Source organism: Ctenopharyngodon idella, chromosome 5, assembly GCF_019924925.1.
Source record: "Ctenopharyngodon idella isolate HZGC_01 chromosome 5, HZGC01, whole genome shotgun sequence".
Taxonomy (NCBI): Eukaryota; Metazoa; Chordata; class Actinopteri; order Cypriniformes; family Xenocyprididae; genus Ctenopharyngodon; species Ctenopharyngodon idella.
Window position 1 is genome coordinate 26,849,976 of NC_067224.1, and position 24,621 is coordinate 26,874,596.

The 24,621-nt window shown below is 36.1% G+C and overlaps 1 protein-coding gene across 3 annotated transcripts in view; it reads right to left on the reverse strand.

Moving 5' to 3' along the window:
- Positions 1-24,621, reverse strand: part of abca2 (ATP-binding cassette, sub-family A (ABC1), member 2) — a 71,076-nt gene that overhangs the window by 42,974 nt on the left and 3,481 nt on the right. The window contains exon 2 of one of the 3 annotated variants that reach the window (XM_051892633.1): positions 15,926-16,146. The exons of the other annotated variants lie outside the window; for them this stretch is intronic. Coding sequence (XP_051748593.1) covers positions 15,926-15,949 — 24 coding nt within the window. The 5' untranslated portion in view covers positions 15,950-16,146. The remainder of the gene's footprint in view (positions 1-15,925; positions 16,147-24,621) is intronic. 3 annotated transcript variants of the gene reach the window in all.

The window sequence follows — 24,621 nt, forward strand, 5'->3', positions numbered from 1 at the left end:
ACAGTTTGGTATTTACACTGAAAACTTTACATTAATTGAGCTTGAACATCCATTTATTGTGCCTTGGTTTTTTGTGTTGCATTCTACATTGTTGTTGCAAAGAGATGAAGTGTTGTTAAAAATTGCAAAAATTACTTCTTGAAAGCACCGGTAAGAATGTTTTGAAAACTACAAACTAATTAGTAATAATTTGCACCATATTCCATTGTTCAATTTATTTATAGTTACATTTTATCTGAATAATTTCCAGCCTATTACAAATTTTCTTCTTGTAAAGAAAAAATATAAAATGCAAAAAAAAAAAAAAAAGTAAAACAAAATCGAACCGCAGCAACAATTTAAAAGGGAAAACAGTGGACTTGGCAACACTGCCTGTAAGATTTTTAAATGTTTTTGAAAGAAGTCTCTTTCAAAATTTAATAAAAAAAATACTAAATTAATACTTTTATTTAGCAAAAATGCATTAAATTGATCAAAAGTTACAGTAAAGACATAATGTTACAAGATTATTATATTTCAAATAAATGCTGTTCTTTTGAACTTTATTATTTGACACAAACATAATAATAATAATAGATACTTTATTCATCACTTTAGGGAAATTCAAGTTTTTTTTTTTTTTTTTCAAGGTGGGGTAAGTAGATTTTGAACTACGCTGTTGGACATTGTTGATTGTTGAAATCAACCCAAACAAACCCACCCCTCTCTTAATTGCTCCGCCTCCAAAACTCACACTCTAATCCTAACCACCCTGCTCCAAGTCGGTCTCGTACCCGGGCCCGATCGCTGCTGGCATGCGAGGCGAGTGCACTAACGCTAAACACCATGTTCTTTAGTGTTTATGGGATTTTTGGACCATTCTTCTAGAAGCACATTTGTGAGGTCAGGCAGTGATGTTGGACGAGAAGGCCTGGCTCGCAGTCTGCGCTCTAATTCATCCCAAAGGTGTTCTATTGGGTTGAGGTCAGGACTCTGTGCAGGCCAGTCAAGTTCCTCCATACCAAACTTGTCATCCATGTCTTTATGGACCTTGCTTTGTGCACTGGTGCGCAGTCATGTTGGAACAGGAAGGGGCCATCCCCAAACTGTTCCCACAAAGTTGGGAGCATGAAATTGTCCGAAATGTCTTGGTATGCTGAAGCATTAGGTTCCTTTCACTGGAACTAAGGGGCCAAGCCCTGAAAAACAACCCCACACCATAATCCCCCATCCACCAAACTTTACACTTGGCACAATGCAGTCAGGCAAGCACCGTTCTCCTGGCAACCGCCAAACCCAGGCTCGTCCATCGGATTGCCAGACAGAGAAGCGTGATTCGTCACTCTAGAGAACACGTCTCCACTGCTCTAGAGTCCAGTGGCGACGTGCTTTACACCACTGCATCCGACGCTTTGCATTGCACTTGGTGATGTAAGGCTTGGATGCAGATGCTCAGCCATGGAAACTTATTCCATGAAGCTCTCTATGCACTGTTCTTGAGCTAACCTGAAGGCCACACGAAGTGTGGAGGTCTGTAGCTATTGACTCTGCAGAAAGTTGGCGACTTCTGCGCACTGTGCGCCTCAGCATGCGCTGACCTCGCTCTGTGATTTTACGTGGCCTACCACTTTGTGGCTGAGTTGCTGTTGTTATCAATTGCTTCCACTTTGTTATGAAATTTCATGAATGGACTTATTGCACAGGTGGCAACCTATCACAGTACCACGCTTGAATTCACTGAGCTCCTGAGTGCGACCCATTCTTTCACAAATGTTTGTAGAAGCAGTCTGCATGCCTAGGTGCTTGATTTTATACACCTGTGGCCATGGAAGTGATTGGAACACCTGAATTCAGTGATTTGGAAGGGTGTCCCAATACTTTTGGCAATATAGTATATATATATATATATATATATTTATAAAATAATAAGCAGAACAACGGTCAATACTGAAGAAAAGTTTCTTGAGCACAAAATTCTAATATCAGCATATTAGAACGCTTTCTGAAAGATTGTGTCACTGAAGACTGGAGTAAACTCTGCCATCAGATGAATAACCCCTTCCTAAGGTCTATTTTGAATGGTATTTGTACCAGGGGTGGTACAGTGGATTGCTAACAGGATAAATTAATTTTATTGTTTTATTTTTTATAAATAAATCTCATTGTTAAACCTTGCCAACTTATTGAGTCCAGTGTCAGGGATTGATCTGGTAAATACAGACTGGCCAATTGAAGAGTTTGCTTAACATGCAATATTTGCAAGTGGGTTGGCTAACACACCTGCAAGTGCTTCCAAACAGCCCGTTCCAACGATTATGAAAAGATGTGGAGGAGAAATGAAAGATATTGCACACACGCACACACACTTCACAGCAGGTGGTTGGAAGGAAATGTCAAACGCTTTCAGGCACATTGTTTAAAGTGTGCGTGTGCAAAATACAGCAGAAAAGCTGCATCTCTTAACATTTCCCCCTGCATCATTTCCTCCCTCTCTCTCTCTTTTTCACTCTGTCTCTCTGCAGGAGGCTCATTTTTGGACAAATCTGAACTGAAGTTACTGAGAAATAAGCTGTTGGTTAAAGTGTAGACTGTGATTAGAAACTCACAGCCTTATAGCCAAGGATGTTATTTATAGCTGAACTGAGATCAGCTTCTTATTCTTCCTCCCTCTACAAATGAGTGATGCTGCCGTCTGTGCTTGACTGAGAGAGGCTGATCTCAGATCAGCATCTAAGGGCATCCTGTCCCAGACCACAATGTGTCTTTCACTGCAGCACTTCGTCACCACAACACCACTGAGTCCACATCCTGTCTTAGTTGACAAGTGAAAAGAGAAGGTGAAGAGGTTTTTCTCTCGCTGTTAGACGTTCTCCCCATGCATCTCTGCCATTTCTGAAGGTCACAACAAACAAGAAGCTCCTTTTACATGCATCTCTCACAATACACAAAGCCGCATCTGACATGACACACAAAGCTTGGCTTACGAGACCCTCGGAGCTGAGCACGGGGGGTGCGCACCAGCCAAAGAGAGCTTGTTTCTTTTTGTTAGAAAGTCCTGTGGCTTATAGATGAGGCAAAGACAAACATTTGAGCTGAATCTCAACTCACAATGAGTTTTAAACTATTTTGGAGGCTGTTTGTCTACTATTTATTGAGATATTGTGTCTGTCTATTAGCACTTCTCATAGGCATTACAAAATCGGCCTGCAATCTTATTTAACACATGCACACTTTTACCTAGCTATCTAAATGAGGACATACTATAAATGACTATTGTTATTTGTCTAATTTTATCTAATCTTATTATGTTATGTTATTGCAGTTAGATCCAATTATCTAATTGAATGCCAGAGTGCTGATATGTAGTATTTAGTATGATATTTAGAACATGTATGTATGTGTGTGTGTGTGTGTTTGTGAATACACACAGTATGCATATAACTATGCCCACCCACACACAACCAATCAGTGCAATAACACTTCCAGCCAAAAGTACACACCCAGACACCATTACGCACTAGAATAGTCTAGTCAGTGTCTTTCAGCTGTCCACTCTTTATACTTTATCTGCTAAAACACACTTTCCATTCACCCAAAGATTGAATTACATCTTTGTGCCGCTGTCCACCGAGCACAGCATCCATCACCAAGCGACAGGCAAATAATACAAGCTAAAACACTTATCCTCCAATAACAATGCATGCTGAGAGATATGAGGTTTTCTGTCAAGTAAATTTGAGATAATGGAATTGCTTTTACTGTGCGAGAACTGGAGAACGTCTCATATAAACCTCAATATACACCTCTGAAAAATCTATCTTCTCTTTTCTCTGCCTGTCTCTCCCCAGACAGCTCATATGAACGGAGCTCGCATAATCAGATAAAACTCACATGCACAAAACATCATTTAGCATTCATAATTACATTCTAACCAACAAATGCAAACAGGCCCCACAGTCGCCTGGGATCGAGCCACTGAGCGCTGTTTGTGTGTTTTTGAAACGGGTATGTTTTGTAATTATTACCTTGTGCGTGATCAGAAAATCTGTGCGTTTCAGTGATTTTACCACCAGTAACTGGGTATTTATTGCTTAAAATGGTGGCAACAGCACCAATGTCCAATAAAATGAGTTACATTTATTATTAATAATTATTGGAATAATTAGTGATTAGTAATATAGTACGATCAAACACTGTAGCAACATTTATAGCCATTTTATGGCTCATCCAATTAGAATTTAGAATCCTCCTTTTTATATTTGCACCTACTTGTAAGTGCAAGCCTTGGGCATCAAACTACTGTATTTAAAGGTGCTTTGCAAGACAAATGTGACTCTTAAAAGCCCAATACAAATAAATCTCAACTAAAATGAGTAAGATTAATTAATGGCAAGTGTGTCGAATGTGCTTCATCTTACTCGTTCCTCGACTCCAGCCAGGGTTTGAGAAATGGATTTGTGGTCATTCACACTGGATTGATCACCCATCTCCCCCTCTGTTAATACGCAACAGCTCCAGGCTATAGACATATTTCTCCTGAGACTCACTGGGACACTGCTGTATTTCCATCCCAAGCAGGTTATACAGAAACAATTCCACCCAGGCAGCAACAAAAGACGAGGGATCTCAATACAACACGCAATGCTTTGTTTTTCATTTGAATAACTCGACTAGATGATGCACGGATGTAATATTTCAGGCTCTGAGCACAGATCATTAAAGTTTATCTGAAAATGGAACCCATTTTCAGTCAGTCTCTGACAAAGAGAACTAAAATACTAGTGGGTTTGCTCAACCTCAATACAACAGCACATTCAGAAGTGATTAATAAAGTACATTCTATGCTAAAAGCTCTAAAGTTTAAACAGTTTTTGCAAGTGTATTGTGTATTTTTAATCAATAACAGTGAGCTTTGAAACTACAGTGCCACTTGAAAGTTTGTGAACCCCTTGCAGAATCTATGAAAATGTGAAAAATTAACAAAATAAAAGAGATAATACAAAATGCATGTTATTTTTTATTTAGTACTGTCCTGAGTAAGATGTTTTACATAAAAGATGTTTACATATAATTCACAAGACAAAAAAATAGCTGAATTTATTAAAATGACCCCGTGCAAAAGTTTGTGAACCATTGATTCTTAATACTGTGTGTGGTTACCTGGATGATCTACGACTGTTTTTTTTTGTTTTGTGATGGTTGTTCATGAGTCCCTTGTTTGTTCTGAGCAGTTAAATTTCCCAGCGTTCTTCAGAAAAATCTTCCAGATTCTTCCGATTTCAAGCATTTTTTGCATATTTGAACCCTTTCCAGCAGTGACTGTATGATTTTGAGATCCATCTTTTCACACTGAGGACAACTGAGGGACTCAAACACAACTAATAAAAAAGGTTCACACATTCACTGATGCTCCAGAAGGAAACAATGCATTAAGAGCTGGGGGGTGAAAACTTTTTGAATTTGAAGATCAAGGTAAATTGTACTTAATTTGTATCCGGGAATCATGTAAGTATCTTCTGTTGCTTCCAAAGGGCAGTACTAAATGAAGAAAATTGATATTTAAACAAAATATTGGACATCTTCATCCTGTTCAAAAGTTTTCACCCCTGACTCTTAATGCATCGTGTTTCCTTCTGGAGCATCAGTGAATGTTTGAACCTTTTTTAATAGTTGTGTTTGAGGCCCTCAGTTGTCCTCAGTGTGAAAAGATGGATCTCAAAATCATAGTCACTGCTGGAAAGGGTTCAAATATGCAAAAGATGCTGGAAATCTGAAGAATCTGTAGGACCAGGAGGATTTTTCTGAAGAACAGAGCTCAGTTTAACTGCTCAGAGCAAACAAGGGACTCATGAACAACCATCACAAAACAAAAAAAACAGTCGTAGATCATCCAGGTAACCACACACAGTATTAAGAATCAGTGGTAAATTCAGCTATTTTTTGTCTTGTGAATTATATGTAAACATCTTTTATGTAAAATATCTTAATCAGGACAGTACTAAATAAAAAAATAACATGTATTATCTCTTTTATTTTGTTAAAATTTTTCACATTTTCACAGATTCTGCAAGGGGTTCACAAACTTTCAAGAGGCACTGTATTTCTGAAATTAGACACACCCACCAGAGTTATCAAACCTTTTCACCAATGACTTTTCTATTTGTTTGTGATTACTGGATAAGGATTAAAAACATTTTATGTGTGGGATCAAGTGGATTTCCATTTGTACGTCAGCTTCAAATCCTTGGAATTAATAGTTTTAAAAGATTAGGCTTAATATACAAATGTCTCCAATACATCTCTCCTAAAACGTCCTGAGGTTTGAAGGCTTTTACCCTCAGAGTGTAGACTCATGTTATCACCCTATATAGTGCTCACATTTTACTATATAAAAGCATTTATGAACAACAATAACAAGCCAATGGAAAATATCTTAGAGCATAATAAAATAAAAATAATATTCATTTGAGCATATCAGTTGTTGGAAGCTGATATTAGATAATTTTATTATTTAATAATGGTAATGATATTGAATATATACAGCTATTGGATATTTAATTGCGCATGCTCATCTCCCCTATTTTTACATTCAGATTAACATCATCTATTGCATGCTTAAAGATGATCTTTTTAAACACTAATTTAATAACACTGTTAAATGTAATCATTAGCAAATTAATATAATTTTTTCACACTGTACATTACATGTTGTGATGCCTAAATTTACTTATATCATTTAAAATGGTTTTAGCTTATATGAATTAATTTAAATTTATTTAGAAAACGTTTTATAGTATTTTAAAGCCACCATAAAATCAAAATTCTTGTTTTTATGGAATATTGCAGTATTTAATATACATTTAAATGTTATAAATTTATCTGTGCACATCTTTTTTTTTTTTTTTTATTAAAATAACTTCCCCTCCCTCTTGTAGAGACAGGGAGGGCGGGACTACCTGTCACTCACATGAGATCACAGCAATAGCAAACCACAATGATCCAACCATCTAATCAGTTCCCTATGGACAAAATCAAGTCCGGTCCTAGATTTTTCTTGTTGAACAAGCTGTTTCACTCAGATGTACGTCACAAAAGACTATCATAACTTTGGTTTCATGCTGACTTTAACATTGTAATATTGATGCATTTCTAATATTAATGTTATCTATGATCGTGGGAACTCTGATAGACACTGAGAAAAAGGGAGTGAGGCACTGAGTGGTTTCTCTCAAGGTTGATCCTCCTGACCCTGTGATCCTGCTCACCTCTCACACAGCAGTGCTTAAGGTATCAGTCTCAAAAGACTCTGTTCTTCATCTACTATGACGTTAGGCTTTATTCAGAGATCCTGTTTCAGTTACTCACAAAGGCAGGACTGTGCTTCCCCTGTCCTTATTGAGCTAGAAGATTGTTTGCTCAGCCGTTTCTGCGGAAAATTTGTGACAGCTATAATTTTGACAGACCTGCTTTGAACTGATTAATCTAACAAAGCTATAAATCCTACAGATATATTTGCTCCCAAAAGTGGAAATAAAAAATAAAATATATGTTATATAAAAAACTAAACTGTATATGAATACTGTATATGTGAAAATGCATTGGCCCTGTCTAGAGGCCAGATACACAGATGGCAGCATTACAGAAAACGGCTCGCCTAATTTAAAGGTTAATTAACCTCTGTGTTCTTCCAGTTGCTAATTCATCTCAGTGTAATGACTGAGAGAGTCATTACAGATGAACCCATTAACTATAAAAAGATTCTGAAAGCAGGAGTCAGAAAATAGGTGGAATGAGACAAGACATTTACATGCATGTGTTTAAAATCGCATGCAATCTTCTCTCTGTGGGATCATTGTGCATGTGAATTAAATAGAGTGGGAATCAAACTGAGTGAAAAAGAGAGATAGAGATTAAGAGAGAAAGAGAGCGAGAGAGGAGGAAGGGTTAAGTACGGGTCAGTGGTGGGTGGTATCTTATATATGTGTTGACTAGCTTTACAACAGCTTCCCGTCTTTTAACACGACCACAAAGCAAGATAGAACACGTAATGCAAATAACTGATAACGCATATGCAAGACGCATTTCCTGTACAATTTTTTTTTGTAGGGATCTGCAAGCATAGTTTGTATAAACCCAGTAATATTTAATATGATATTTCTACAAGTATACCAAGGACGAGACATCACTAATAAAATCACACCAAATTCCACTCTTAAGAAACAAAGTGTCCTAACCAAAATAAAATTAAACCGCGAATACACTTGACATTCTGGTAAAACTGGTAAAAGTAATCATTAGCAAATCTCACTAATCCACTTTTCATACTGTACATTACAATGTTGTGATGCCTAAATTCGTTTGTAGCATTTAAATAATCAACAAATATATTTAAAATTGTAATTATTGGTATGGCCCAGAATTGTAACATTGGTCCATCTCTAATATTAAAAATTGGCATGAAACGTGACGTTTACCCAAGTGAAACAGCTTCTCGAAAAAATGTTTGATTTCATGGTAATTTAAGGTTATCCATTATTGTGAGAACTAGGAAAAAGGGAGTGATGTACTGACACAACTAATAAAATTCAATCAAATCCCACCCACAAGAAACAACATGTCCTAACCAAAACAAAATTGAAACAAAATGTACTTTGTAAGCTTGACACTGGCACAATCACCCTTTAGGTGTCCACTGTAAATGCATTACTGTACATGAGCATTTCTTTTTAATTTCATAAATTGAATTGACTTCTGTGTAATCATATCTGCTGTATTTAGACTTGTACGCTCACACACATTCACACACACATACTAGTATACTTCAACACATTGTGAAGGAAAATGGACAGAGAAAGACAGCATGAAACATTGAAAAAGAGAATAAAAAATGAGGCAGCCATTCATGAAAGTCCAGTGGGCATTCAGAGTCTTTTGTACTTAAACAGGTGTAAGGCTGAGAAAGGGCAAAGGGAAAAACAGAACTCGACTGTGCCACTTCCTTTCAGGGAGAAAGCGATAAGGGGTAAAGGACAGCATGTCAGTCCTGTCATGAATTATGCACAGCCGGGAGAAGATGAATAGGCATGTAATGCTTACCGGAGCTCAAGGCCTGGAGCCTGCCGATGACACAGCTGCTGTAATCTACTGCAGACCTGATCAAACTGACTGAGAACCAACCTCATAACCTATCTCATAACCTATCCAACCTCACTCATCTACTGGAACGACTCGACACCTTCTCGACTTATAGCAGTTCAATCAAATTTAACTAAGAAAAAGGAAGGGATAAAAAGCAAACAAGATGGAGAAAAACAGGTAAAGGATAGTAAGGACTTCCACATCCTTTGTGGAAGTGGCTGGACTTTAACACCCCCTCAAGTGGCTTAGTTTCTAAGGTCTGTAACTCTATTTACCAGCTATTTATTCCTGGGAAAGGGAAGTAATAATCAAGCCTGACTGTGGTATGGGCCAGATGTTTCACTGCATCTAAAAACCTGGCACATCAGATGATCCACTACAAACCTATTAATATAGGGCATATTTTATGAGAAGTTTATTGTACAAAATGAAGATCTGATCCTTATTGTCATCTATGTAATAATTATACAGTAGGTTCTTATTTGCATATGTTTTGGGAATGCCCTACGGTGGTAACTTAATGGACCTTTGTATGTACTGATATTTTACATCTGGAAATACCTCAGGACCACTTGCTCTTCTTGCTCTTAGATGGCTCTACACTTCAGCTAAATATTCATCAAAAGAAGATCTGAATGGCAGCAGGTACTGCTGCCAAAAAGACGATCTTAAAGCTATGGATTGAACCATCCACCCCTTCTGCGTCCATCTGGCTTTCTTACTTCAGAGACATTGCCTTGCTAGAGGGCACCACTGCTAAACTCAATGGGGTCGAGGCCAGAACAGTTCAAAGCTGGTCAATAACCGCGGAGATGTTAAAAAAAAAACTAAAACTTTGACTTCCTAATTTATGTGTATTTGTTTTATCTAATTATTGTGTTTTGGTCTGGTAAATTTTCATGGTATCTGTTTGTATATAGTTCATTGAAGCTTTGATATATGCTTCTGACACTGCTGAAACTTATAATAAAATGTTGATTAAAAAAGGACGGTAAGGTAAAAAACATACTGCTTAATAAGAGTCAGTGAAGTATTGAAGTTTAAAAACTATTCAAAAATACATTACAAATGCAATTTGTGCAGAAGATAGCCTGAATACACCTCTGAATGAGCATATTTCTGTATTAAAAAAAATTGTATTATTGTGGGCCTTAGAGTCAAAAACATCTAGGTGGTGTAAATTTAAAAAAAGCCGAAATTCATGTGGAAAAAAAGCAGGAAATTTAACTTAAGTAAAGTTTCTTATAATCTTTAATACAAAAAAAAGAGGAACTTTTATCTAGAAATAAAAGTGTGGCATACAAGATGCATGGCATGTTGCATGACTTCAACATGCAAGAAGCATGTGGCAATGAAACCATAAAACACAAACAGGAAAGGAGATCACAATTTAAACCCTTGATTTTCATTATTCAAAAATTCATGTAAATATACAGCCTGATTTTTCTTTTTACATTTAAAAAGATGTATGAAACAGAACAACGTGATCTCATGAGAATACGTGTATTTTTACGAAAATTGTGGTTCTACCACACGTACATTTACTTACGTTTTCATGCACACAAAAACGTACATTGACGTATTTAGAGGACTAAAACGTAAAAATACTTACGTATTAACAGCAATACAAACGTAAATCATGTAACGTAAAGTGTGAATGTATATGAATTCCCATGTATTAATATTAAAATCGTGGCTTTAATGATTTAATGTTGTTTTTAGTCGAATTTATTGAAAGCAGTTTACTCATCTACTTAATATGAAATAACATTTCTGTTCGTGACTTGTGCTGCTCGTTTCGGAGGATTGCATAATGTTGCATAATAAAACAAGACTACAATTTAAAACCTTATAAATAAATTTTCTGTAATTGTTTAACCATTTTGTAATATTTAGTTTGTTTGCTGTGCGACACAGAAGGCGTTTTCTCCTATGCAGTGACTGACAATACAACCATAAGATACACCAAAACACAACATAAATTCACAATTCACATCAATTTTATTTGTTCGCTGTACTCCCAATCTTTAGAATCCATATGTTTGTAAGGAACAGATCCAAATTCAGCCCTTTATCCATCGATCTTCATTTTGACTCTCAGCAACAGCGTCCGTCACAGTCAAAGCTCGCGCTCGTTATGATTCAAATTTGAAAGTAGCGCCACCCTCGAGAAGCGTTACGACATGGTTTACGGCACTGATATCGAACGCTCATTGGTTCTCACCTGCTTCGTCACAGATTGCGACATGCCGTGTTTCAGTGGATTGACATTTGAAATGAGTGCGCGCCTTCACGAAGAGAAGCCGGATTCATCATATTTTCATGGATTAATAAGTTAAATTCTGCTCTGTACTCTATAAAAAACTATTACCGCTGGAGAGGACTGTGACTGGAACTCATCATCATTTGAACTACTTTTGGTACCACTTTCGACATTTTCGCAAAAAAAAAAAAAATTATTGTGATTACGCTTGTTTGTCTGTCATTCTTTTATTTATATTAGTAGGTAGTTTAAAGAAATGGTTATGGGTAGGTTTAGGGGTAGGTGTAGGATTAGTGGCTCAAAATATCGTTTTAATGTTATATTTTTACTAAAATTGTCATTTTCCTACACATTTCTGTTCTTTATGTTTTATTCTTTTAACATTCTGTATAAAATGGGTAGGTTTAGGTTCGGGATGGGGTTTAGGGATCTTACATTTACCTACAAAACGATAAAAGGGAAATTATACATATATCTTTAACACATGATAAGATTCGTAAATATTTTACGTTTTTTCGCTGTAAAAACGTAAGTATTTTTACGTTTGAGTGCCATAATTACGTCAATATTGTACGTTTTAGCACCTTTCTAAACGTACAAAAATGTACGTTTTGTGTCTTTGAAAGTTACGTATTAATACCTACGTATTAACAATGAGACCAGGCTGGACAGAAGGAACTAGAAAGAGAGAAAGAAAATGGAAGACTGAAACAGGCATAGTGATAAAGAATGAGGGAATAAGAGTTAAAGCTACTACTTCATATGGCCCAATCCAGTTGTTTATGCTTTAATTGGGAACAGGTTTGTCAGCACTTATATTTCTAACGTAACAACATTTCTCATTAGTGTTAAAGTAACTCAGCTGTTCAATATAGTGTATAATAGCATTCCAGTAACAAGCCATTTTTTCCAAGAAGTAGTGGTTTAGTGAGACAAAAATACTACACTGCTGGTCATTACATCACATTGTATGAAGCAAAAATGAGCTTAGGCAATAAATAAACACTGAATCCAACTCATTTTAGCAAACTGGTTCATTGGGACTGTTCATTTCAATAAACCATTTTAAAAAGGCAATTCACTGATTCATTTGAGTAGCTCATAGTCCCTGCACTGTATTCTTTATAACATTACCCTCTTAAAGGGTTCACGGTTCACCCAAAAATGACAATTCTATACTCCCTCATGTCATTCCAAACCTGTATGAAAATATGTGATATTTTGAGAAATGCCACAGTGTTTTTTCAGTATTAAAAATTACACAATGGAAGTCAAAGGTAACCAAAATTTAAACATCAAAGTATATTTTGTGTTCCACAAAAGAAAGCAATTCATTCATGTTAGGAAAGTCCTGAGGATGGAGTAAATGATGACAGGATTTTCATTTTTGGGTGAAGTATCCCTTTGCTAGCTACTTTATGAGGAATGTGTACTGTTACTAAACTACTTTTTCAATAGAATTGCCTGACTTTGAATTATAAGTAGCTTGTAACTTAGCAAGCTATAATTTCAAAGTAGCTTCCCGAGCACTGTACACAAAGACATATGGGGGAATCTCAAAGGAATCCCTGCCCATCTCTCTACCCACAAATCTCACTCATTTCCTCATCCTTATTCTGTCAACATTTTTCTATATAAGCAATTCTCAGTTCTTTTCTTTCTCCGTCTCCAATTCAAGGCCTCGTTTCTGTGTAAAACAAAAGTCTGCCCTAGTCTCTCCCACATGGCATTCTTGAGATTGCAGAGCGTTTTGGTCTCTTGAGTCGATGTCCTTAATCACATTCCTCCCCTTTCTCTATCCTTCAACGCCACTGAGGAAGGGAGATAATCCCTCTATCAGGCAGAACTTAAGATCTTCTTGTGTAGAATAGGAGTCTCTTGGAGGGTAGAAGAGTTTTAAAAACTACTTTTCCTCTAGTAAATGGAGAAGTTAGCATTTTTATTCTAACGGTTCTATGCTCCACGGAGCGTAGGCTGCACTGTAATAATGAGCACTATCGTACAATCTGTCCTCACATGATTCATTCACAATGAGAACAGGATTTTGGACGTGAGAGCAATTCACCATAATCTTATTCCCATACTGAAGTAAAGGTCAAAGGCAAAGGTCAAAGAAAATTTCTTGCTTTTTTGAAACTAATTTTTAACACTAAAAAGCTGCCCATTTAGTTTAATTGATCTATGCACTGATCTATAAAAAAAATATTTTTCAAAATTTTAAATAAAATAAAATAAGAGATTACTGGAGCAGGTCTGCCTTTAATTCAATGTTACTTGCCATTTTTTAGTTATTTGTTGTGAAATTTGCTAAAGTTGCTTACATACTAACCCTAGATGACCTAGCATCTATTTACAAATATTAACAATGTGCAAGACATCTCTGTAGGCCACTTCTTTGCCCATGGGAAGTCAACCACATTGTTCCGGTTTGTGTCTGTAACCTGTTCTGGTTTGTGTCTGTAATGTGCTGTTGATACATTAGTCCCTTAAGGCTGTTTGCCACTCTGTAAAGTGAAGACAGCAGCTGTCATAGGCACAAATTAGACCTCATGCCACAGAAAGGTAAGCCTAATAAGAAAAGTATCTCACTTTAAGCTGCATCCATTATTTGAATGGTGGCATATGACATTCAACTGACTTGGGAACACCAGAATAGAGCACAACTGTCAGCTTCCTAAAAAAAAAAAATCCATTCATTTTTTTCATTAGAGAAATGAATTGACAGTATGTGTTTAGGTTTTTTTGCAATTAAACGGAGTGACTTTAACTTCATTCTTTAAAAAAAAAAAAGCATGTTTATTAGCCAAATTCCTGTTGAAGAACTACACTAACCATAATCCTGAAGTCATTGTTACCATAGAATCTTGTCAAAAGTGTTCAGCAGTAACCTCTTACTCCTATAAAGTATAGAGAATGGCGTCATCTAATTTAACCCCTTAAACCCAAAATGTACCACCGCTAAAAAATTCATAATCAAATTACTAAGCACCCATTAATTTGAATAACACAAAATAGGTATAGTTTTAAAGCTTAGAAACACAGCTTTTTAATGCATCTAATCATTTTGATCAAATTTCAGAAACTTCCCTGGCTTGTTAATATTTTTTCTGTAGAAAGACAAACATAAATAGTGATGAAACCCAAAATATTAAATGTCACAGCTGTATATTTACTGAGTAATCCACTATTTTGTAGAGGGGGTTCAAAATGAAAATTTTTACCTGAAATTTAGAGCCAATTTACAGGGGTGTAAAAATGACTTTAGAAAGATTGCAGCATCATTATTTTATTTTTACACAGAGATTGGTAGGTCTATTAGTAAAATCTGTTGACTTTAGCAATCTTTGTTTCATTATATGCCAACAGTGACAGTTCAAAAATGGCAAAAAACACTTTTGTTTTTTTTTGCCTCAAGTTTGCATGCCTGTAACTCAAGAAGTATTAAAGATATCATAATTCTGGTTCTTAAGAAAAATTCCTTTTGGTATCTTCATTTTAAAGGCTGTCGATGGTTCAGTCCCAGAGATATGGAGATCTTAATGTGGCTCCATGAGTAAATTGTACACATATTCAGTGGTCAAAAACCAAATATGGGTCACTTTGCATACAGCTGATATTTCTTTTATTTTAAAGAGGAATATCTGAAGAGCAAATAATGTTGAAACTAGAAATGTATCTTGTGTTTTTCTATCATCTCAATTGCATAGAACGTACCTATAACTAAAAGTATTCAAGATATCCTAACATTCTTAATAAACTTCTTAATTAACTTTCCTTTTGAAATCTTCATTTTCAAGGCCCTATATAGTAAAAGTATCAGCTGTATACAAAGTGACCCACATTTGGTTTTTGACCACTGAATATGTGTACAATTTACTCATGGAGCCACATTAACATGTCCATATCTCTGGGATTGAACAATCAAGGGCCTTTAAAATGAAGATACCAAAAAGAAAGTTTGTTAAGAACCAGAATCTAAAAGGATATTAAGATATCTTTAATACTTCTTGAGTCTTGATGCAAACTTGAGGAAACACAAAACACAAAAATTGCTTTTTGCCATTTTCAAACTGTCACTGTTGGCATATAATGAAACAAAGATTGCTACAGTCAACAGATTTTACTAATAGACCTACCAATCTCTGTGCAAAAATAAAATAACAATCCTGCCATCTTTCTAAAGTCATTTTTACACCCCTTTAATCTGGCTCCAAATGTCAGGTGAAAATTGTCATTTTGACCCCCCTCTACAAAATAATGGATTAATCAGTAAATATACATCTGTGACATTTAATATTTTGGCTTTCATCATTATTTATGTTTGTCTTTCTACAGAAAAAATATGAACAAAATCCAAAATTTAAGCCGGGGACCTCTGGTTGATTAGTCATGGAATGACTCTCTGGACCCAAGGCGGCTGATACAGTGGGCAGTTACCATTGTACTCCCATTACACCTGCACCAACAAGAAGCTCCTGAGAAAATGTATCATCTTACAACCAGAATACTGAGTGTGAATCGAAGATGACAGGATCAGTTACAAACCCACGAAAGTAGAATGTCTTCCATATAACATTTCTCTCTTTTTTGACTTGGTAATCTCCCTCCTTCATCCCTTCTCTCTCTCTCTCTCCTCTAATTCCATTCAGTGTGTTCACTTTGCATCCGGCTTGATTAAAGGAAAACTGCAGTCTTCTTTCCTTCTGTTCTCTCTATCTCTAAGTGCTGGTCTGTGAAAACGGGACATCTTGGCACATAAACACCCTCTGCAGAGAAAAGCACAGAAAAAAATTGATACTTCAGGCACCAGTAGAGTGCGAGTGAGCCAGGAATATCATGATTCATTAGCTCAGTTTTTGATGTGTGATGCCTAGGAAGAATAACACTAGCCGACCAATGATAGAAGCCTTCTGGGAACACCTTAACACTATCAAGCCTACGAGATCTTTTATAGTTTGAATAAGACTGTTTAAATGCAGTTAGTTACCACTAAAATACATATAAATTAATGGAGAAAATGTGAAAAAACAGGTTACGTCAAGGACCTAAAAGAAGTATATCTAATCTAAAATCTATAAAATCTAATTTTCCATTTTCTTAGACAATTTTGAATAAATATTGTGTAAATAAATATTTTTATTTTCATTACAGTTGACTGGTCAAGACTGTGACAAATTCTCCTGTCTGTCTAATAGTGTATTTCTCTTATTGTCTCAGAGGTATTTGCAAGTTTGCATGACAAATTAAAGTGAAAAGGAACATTTATAATAGCTAAATATTTCATGTTTATCAAAGTGGTAAATATTTCATGAAATGCTTTATACATGAGGACAAAATTAGCTCAGGCTGAGAGCAATTGCACCTCATTTCAATAAGAACACACGCTATTATTCCTCCTGAGGAGGGCGAGGAAGAAAGACAGAATATGAGAGCAGGAAGAAGAAAGGAAGAAAAGAGTTGAAAGAGCAATTGAGCTGTGGGAAAAAAGAAACTGAGAGGAGTGTTCTTGAGAGCGAGTGAGTGAAGAGGCCAGTCACAGAGATTACACTCCCCATGGTGGATACATCAGGGCACGTAAAACGGATAATGATGCTGTATTGTATTCTCTTTGATATTAACAAAAATTCAATTAAATGATTTCAAAAATGAAGTGGCACATTCATTTAATAACACAATAGTTTAGATCTTAAACTGTTAAAGTTGGCATGAAACATAAGTTGCAAATGTCTTTTCTTCATTATTGTGACCATAGGCGTAAATCGCAGGGTCAGTTTTTTATTTAAACTTTGTGTAAGTTATTTGTTATTTTATTGGGCCTATAGCATAAGCCGTCTTATTCGTTTTGTTAATAAAAGTTCTATGTTTAGTATAAGCGAGTTTGTCATTGTACTGTTTTGATGTTGTGTTTTTCATTAAGAATAATAATGAACCACTAATTCGAACACAAAAGTAAAAAGCGATTTAAAAAGCGAGGTGGAAAAGGGGAAAACCCCAACGTCCCGGCCTCCATGCTACACTAATAATAGTAGTAAGGCACATTTATCCTTACAAGTCTAATTCTGGCTGTATTATTTGTGTCTCCTTCAAAAACTGCCCTTGAGAAATTTTGTTTATTGTCCCCCCCCAACTGTTAGATGAAATTTATGCTCATGATTGTGACATATATCCGAGTGAAGCGGCCTCTCAAACTAAAAATGAAGGTGGGAATTCATTTTTTCTATAGGGAATTGATTGGATCGTTGGATCATTGTGGTTTGCTACTGCTGTGATCATCTCAGGCTGTCCCACCCTCACACCAGTAAACACGTCATCAGATAAGAAAAGAGGTGTCACTGCAAGAGGAACGGGAATTTATTTTGATTAAAGATTACGAGGGAACATGAATTTATAATAAATACTGCAATATTCCATAAAAAACAAGAATTGTCCATTTGGATTTCATGGTAACTTTAAGGAAAAAAGCAGTCTGTTCATTTTATATCAAATACATTCTCACACGTACACAACAATTGTAAATAGATCCACACTTAAAGAGCAGCCTTTCTTTCTTTGTCACGGATAACAGGACTAGGAGAAAAGCCATCTATGGAAGTAGATGTGTGTGGATACACACACTGCATACACACATACCCTCTTGATATCCATCATAAAAATCTCACAAACACAAAAACAGATCAATAAGATGCTTCCGTGACACTCTTTGATGGACGGCTTCGATTCATTTCTCTCATTTTCCAGGAACTGGGGCAGGTGACGGTGGGAGAGGAGTGTTTTGAAGCATTGAAAAGATAAATGTAGCAATGAAAAAATGGTTGGGATTCTGTATTGTTGTTGAAACTGTGTTTTTCATCAATTTTGGAATGATGATTAACTGTCACACAAGATAACTGGGATTTCTTTTAAACGTCACCTGATTTTTTTAAACAAAACTTTAACCCACTATACACAAACAAGGTTACATACAGCTTTAAAAAGGAAAGTACATTTAAAATATTTTATTTTAAAAGACATTTTATATTTATTTTGTATATTCAGTATATAACATGTAGGATTTGAGGACGAACAAACACAAATGAATCTTCAAGATGATTCATTCAAACATAATTCCATAAAAAACTCATCTCAGCAGCACTCCAGATCGAAAATCGACAAGCAGGACCCAAAATCAGAGAATCTTTCCTTTGCGGCTCCATTCAGTCTACAAAGCCCCCAGCTAAGTACTTGATGGCCTTGCAAGCTTGTAAAAGTTGAGCCTAGCTGAGGAAGAAGATATCAACCTTAAGCAGTTTGTAAAAGACGCATTGGTTTAAAGAGGGCACAGCTGGAGCCCCACCAAGACAACGGCAGAGGTTGTTTGATCCCCGAAATGTAGATACAAAACAGGCCTTCTTCTTCTGAGTGACACAGAGTTGAAATCTACAGAAAACCCCACAGAGACTCTTTTGAATATAAACTGCATCAAACTGTTCCAAAAACAATTCTTAACGGATGTAATCAAACATCGTTCAACTGCATAATTCTATGTTATGTCTAAACCTATACTTGTGACTATTATGCTCAGATCACTCACAATTCATGTAATTGTTATAACTTTTGAATGGTTGGTTGAAAGTGTGCCTTGTTTGGTATGAGTGGAAATCTGTGTAAAATGTATTATATTATTTTTAGAGAAATCATGTCTAAACTGTACACTCTGTACTCCCTGAAATTTAAGAGACCACAGGTAACATTTAATTGATGATGAGGGGAGGAGAAAAGCCACCTCTGATCAACGATGAGACCTAATTGGTCAGAACTCCTCAAAGAGGTTGGACAAACACCTCAGTTTAAAAATTCAGAACACAAAGACAATTAGACAGATAGACAGAAGATGAAAAAAAAGAAGTAGAGCCGATGACAAGACAAAGACAAAGGCAGATCAGGATCAGATGAAAATAAGAACAAGCAGTTTCATTCAAGCCATCCAACTACTCTCATCTCACTCACTTTCCTTTCTTTTACTTAGTTTCCTTTCTTTTCCATTGAGAGTCTTGTGTTCTAAGTTAAGTTTTGCCACAAAGTCTAATCATCAACTTTACAGTCTTTGCCTGCCTCAAAACTTCAAACTTCAGCCACGAGGGAGACTCCTCCTTCAGCACACGAGAATGTGATTGGCTTCCCACGACATCAATCCGGACCCGAAAAGACCTGCAGCAAATCAAAAGAACCTGGGAAACACCTTTCTCCAAGCCAAAGAAGCTGACAAGGGAATCCCCATTTAAAGACACAAACGTAGAACGCAAGTACCTCCAGATTCTAGCTGAACTGTTGCATTGATATGAAGTCTAATAACCCCGCCTAAGAAGCAATAGAAGGGTTTCATTAATGATAGATGGTTCGTTCAGATCAGGTCTTATGAAGTGCATATATTGCAACTTGGGATTTCATAATTTCACTCTCTTAAAGCTCATTCATTCCTCACTTCCTTTCTTTCTGCAACTCGTGTAAATGTGTGTGTGGGTGTGTTTGTCTCAAACTGCCGATCTATGTTACCTTGCTAATAAATAGTGTTTTCACTAGTTTGGATATCCATATCCGCTATACAGAGCCGATATTTACGGCCCGTTCAAATGAACGCTGGACGATCCATTTGCTCAGTCGTAAAATAAGTGACTCTTTTAAAATTCCCTATAAATTAATTAATAATTCCCTAAATTGACCTGTGTACCCTTACAAACACAATACATAATGCATCATCCATTTTCACAAGTTCAAGGTTAGTTCCATTATTTCAGTTATTCTTAAACAATGTAATAATTCTACTTCCTCGTTGTGTAACTATTACACAAGAAGAATAAGTAAAAGTTATTAAAAATGTTATTAAATCTTTAATCATAGGTTGGGTGGTTGATCTGACAATGATGATGACTCACAGTAGGGTTAGGAATTTAAACAAACATATAACATTAAATATTAAACTTTAGAGCATAACTTCCTTATTTGACATTATAAATGTCTGTACCATTTCAAATAAATGCCATTCTTTTTATTCATCAAAGAATCCTGAAAAAATGAATCACAGTTTCCACAAAGCTATTAAGCAGTACAACTATTTTCAACATAGATAATAGAAAGAAATGTTTCTTGAGCACCAAATTAGAATATTAGAATTTCTAAAGGATCATGTGACACAACTGGAGTAATGGCTGCTAAAAAATTAAGCTTTGCCATCACAGTACTGTACCAACTCCAAACATTTGAAGTGTGTCATGTTGCAAAGCAGCTCCAGCCACTTTATTTTTGCAATTTGTCTAAAATAAAATTATTGTATTTACAAATATCGGTAACACTTTATTTTAGGGTCTTTTAACTAGTTGCTTATTAGCATGCATATTGCTAGAATATTGGCTGTTTATTAGTATGTATTAAGCACATATTAATGCCTTATTCTGCATGACCTTATTCTACATTCTTAATCCTACCCAATACCTAAACTTAACAACTACCTTACCTACCATTAATAAGCAGTAAATTAGGAGTTTATTGACAGAAAAGTGGTAGTTAATAGTGAATATGTGTTCCCTATTCTAAAGTGTTACCCAAATATCATATGTGTGAATTGATTTCAATCATTTTATTTATTATATATTCAAAAAACAAACCAAAAAAACCCCCTGAAACATAGCTTGTGATAGCATAAAGATAAAGTCAGTGGAAATATGGGCCGGTTCTGAAAAAAGTTCACAGACACCATGCTTTGGCATGAGAAAAATAACTATTTTGGTGAAAAAGTTATGATCCAGATTCCAGAACTAACCCGGTTCTCTCCATCTCTCTCTCTTTGCCCCAATTTATGGCTCCCTGCCTGAGCTTGGTTTTACAAGGTGAACATTTGCTGCAATAATTATCATTTAAGAGGGACCGTCCCTGACTCCGGACACATATTGTCATTCAGTTAAGGTGGGCACACATTGAGGGGCTTAAGGGTCAGGGTTTTATAGCAGATCTTGTTGCTGAATTAAAGGATTGTCTCACAAGTTCTGTACTCCACAATCCCTCTTTCCAGTCTGAATTCATTTAATTTCCATCTTGTCTCCTTCACGTCTCTCTTCACCTTCTGCCTATAACACACTATTTCGAACACCTCTATTTTCTCACTGGATCCTCATTTAACACACTACCCTACCTGTCCTCATTATAGTCTCCTCTCTCGCTCCAGCACTCACGTCATTGGCTTTTGCTTGTCAGTGCCGCAGTGGCAAAAGATATTTCCGTCCATCAACCCTCTCCTACCAAAGTCCTGTTCCTCCTGAACGGCTGACCATTACAGTACTTTCCTCCTGTCGCTCTCTCCCTCATTCCTTTTCTCCTTCAGCTCATGTTTATTTCATCCAATCTTCCTCCAGTGCTGCTTTTCTCCCAGGAGTACGGAGAGATCTCAATAATTCAGCAGGCTGTCTGAGCTATGCTGGGCTAGCAGGACACCCATCACTGGACACGGGGAACTTTCAGTGCCCCACTTACTCCATAAGCAGATAGATAATCATCAATATTGCTCCAAAGCACTGCTTTCCACTGACGAGATCACTATGATCTAAACTGTCCATGAACATCGATGCCATCCTCAATGCTGCTTTTTCTTTATGCAACTGATGGATGAGTCACAAAGCACTATTATTTCACAAAATGTTAATAACATTCATGTCACACAATTATCCTACTGTAGTAAATGTTACTGTGCACATCAGTTCACTGCCACACAAACCATTTAACATCTAATCACATTAATAATCTTGCGCATGCATAAATACCAACTAGATTTGCACATACCAGTGCTCGCAAGCCATCAGCAGCAGCATGATAAAGTTTTAGGGAAGGTTGTTGGCAATTGGTCTTGCATAAATTTTGCTGTTCTCTTGATTTCTGCAGCTGTGTATAAAAATGATATATAACACGACAGTGCCTTAGCAATGTACAGGTGCTGTAAATGCAGAGAAGAGACCAATCACAGTTTAGCAAAGCTGAATTTTCAGCAGCCATTACTTCAGTCTTCAGTGTCACATGATCCTTTAGAAATCATTCTAATATGCTGATTTGGTGCTCAAGAAACATTTCTAATTATTAAATTTGCTAAAGATAACCGTGTTATTGTTTTTTTTTTTAATTTTTAAAAACTTTAAATAAGCTGACAGCAATTAGATGACAGCAAAGGTAATCAAAATGTAAAAATAGGTTAAATCAGCATGCACAAATAAATATCCAACGTTGGCCAATGAAATATATAATTTATTTTTAAATAATCTTGGATCTAATATGGTACCAATTTATTGTGCATGCCTATTCAATGTTAAATTTATCAAAAAGTCTTTAAATTTTTAAAGGGACAGTTCACCCAAAAATGAAAATTTGTATAAGTTGTATATGACTATCTTCTTTCAGATGAACACAATCGGAGATATATTTAAAAATATCCTTAGTCCTCCAAGGTTTATAATGGTTGCGAAAGGGGGGCCCTGCAGTTTTAAAGTAATTGCATCATTTTGTCCTTGTATGTATATATATATGATCAGTTTTCCACTGATGCAGGCTCACTCTCAAAAGGGGCTCACTACTGCAGTATAACTTTATTGCTTGCTGAATCAACAGTCTTTGAACACTTAATATTTCTCATGGATCTTCTCACTTAATTTTCATCACAAAAATGGGGCCCTGCAGTTTGCCAAACTCAGATTAAATTTCTGCCAAACTAGTATCGAAGACCACTGACGTACTCTCTGACAGGAAGTTAATGCAGCTAATGTAAAAGGACACAGACTGTCAGTAATGCTATTCTATAAATGGCATATTCATATTGTCTTAAAAAGCTTATGTTAATATATTTGGCGTATAGGCTAAATGGTTACATTATTATAGCACAAAACTATGATGTCATCTAGGAAAATCTGAGCCCACTTTAAGACAGCATTTTAGTAGAAATATGCAATATCCTCATCTCCACATACACAAACTGAATTTTTATTGATGAAATGGTAGAGTTATCTGCGTTTCTATAAGTGAGATCACAGCATAAAACCAGCTCACAGAACACATCCTGTGATTCCATTAACATACAGTGTGCATGTATAATTCAGACAGCTGGTATTATACTACCTCTCTCTTGATGACTGTCCAGTTATCAGACTGCTGTCTGTGTCTTAACTCTTTCTCTTTCCCACTTTATTTATCCATCTATCTGTCTCTCTTTCTATCTCTGTCTCCATAGATACGCAGACAGTTTTGCCCATCCCTGCCTCAACCAATTGTTCAGGGATTGAAGCTTGTAAGAAGTAGGTCAGCCTGTGTTGCACTTGGCATAAGGTAAAGGCAGCCGACACATTTAAAGACCAATTTTGGGTTAATATTCATCTAACCTTCAAGCAGGGACCGTAACACAATCCAACACAGCCTCTATGGAATGGGGATTTTTTTTACGATGGGGTAGGAGGTGGAGATATCTCTTTGTTAAAAAACAGCAACAATCAGGGCTCCAGACTGACTAAAAGAGTCGCAAATATGGCAAAAAAATAAATAAAAAATTGTAACAGTAATTTAAAATCTTATTGGCATTGTGCAACAAATAACAATGGTTTATGAACAAATGGCTCTTATGAGCTGATTCTATTTAATGAATTCTCCATCTCAATTATTTTTACTTGCAATCGATGCATCAACTGAATCATTGAATGAACTGCAAGGTTTCATACTAAACATAATTAGGAAATCAAACCAAAGGTGTCTTGGTTAAGGCTGCTCTGTGCCTGCTCAAAATCCAGTGTAAAGACAGAATACTGCATAAAAGCCGGACTAAATTATCCCTACTCAGACAACCTAAGCCCATAGTATCACAGTATACAGTTGTATTTGTGTGCAATTGTGTGTAAATGTATTTATGCCACCTCTTAGCAGCATTTCAGTCTGTGTAAAGGCACTTCAGAAGCACTTCTGTGCCACCTTTGCAGTGTAAATTTGGCAATAACGATAAAAAATAAACATTCCAATTTAGATTTAGCTAATTCACTGCAAAAAAACGAAAGTCAAGTCAATGCACTCTTTTTACTTCTTTATCTAATTTGAGCGATTCTGTAATAATTTGGCCGTTTAGTCCTAATTTTAGGAGCCAGTGATTCCCTGGTCATTTTTTAGTCTGGAGCCCCATTTATGCTTGATCAAATATTGTAATTGGGTTACAGAGAAACATCAGTAAGATCCAGACAGCTGAGACA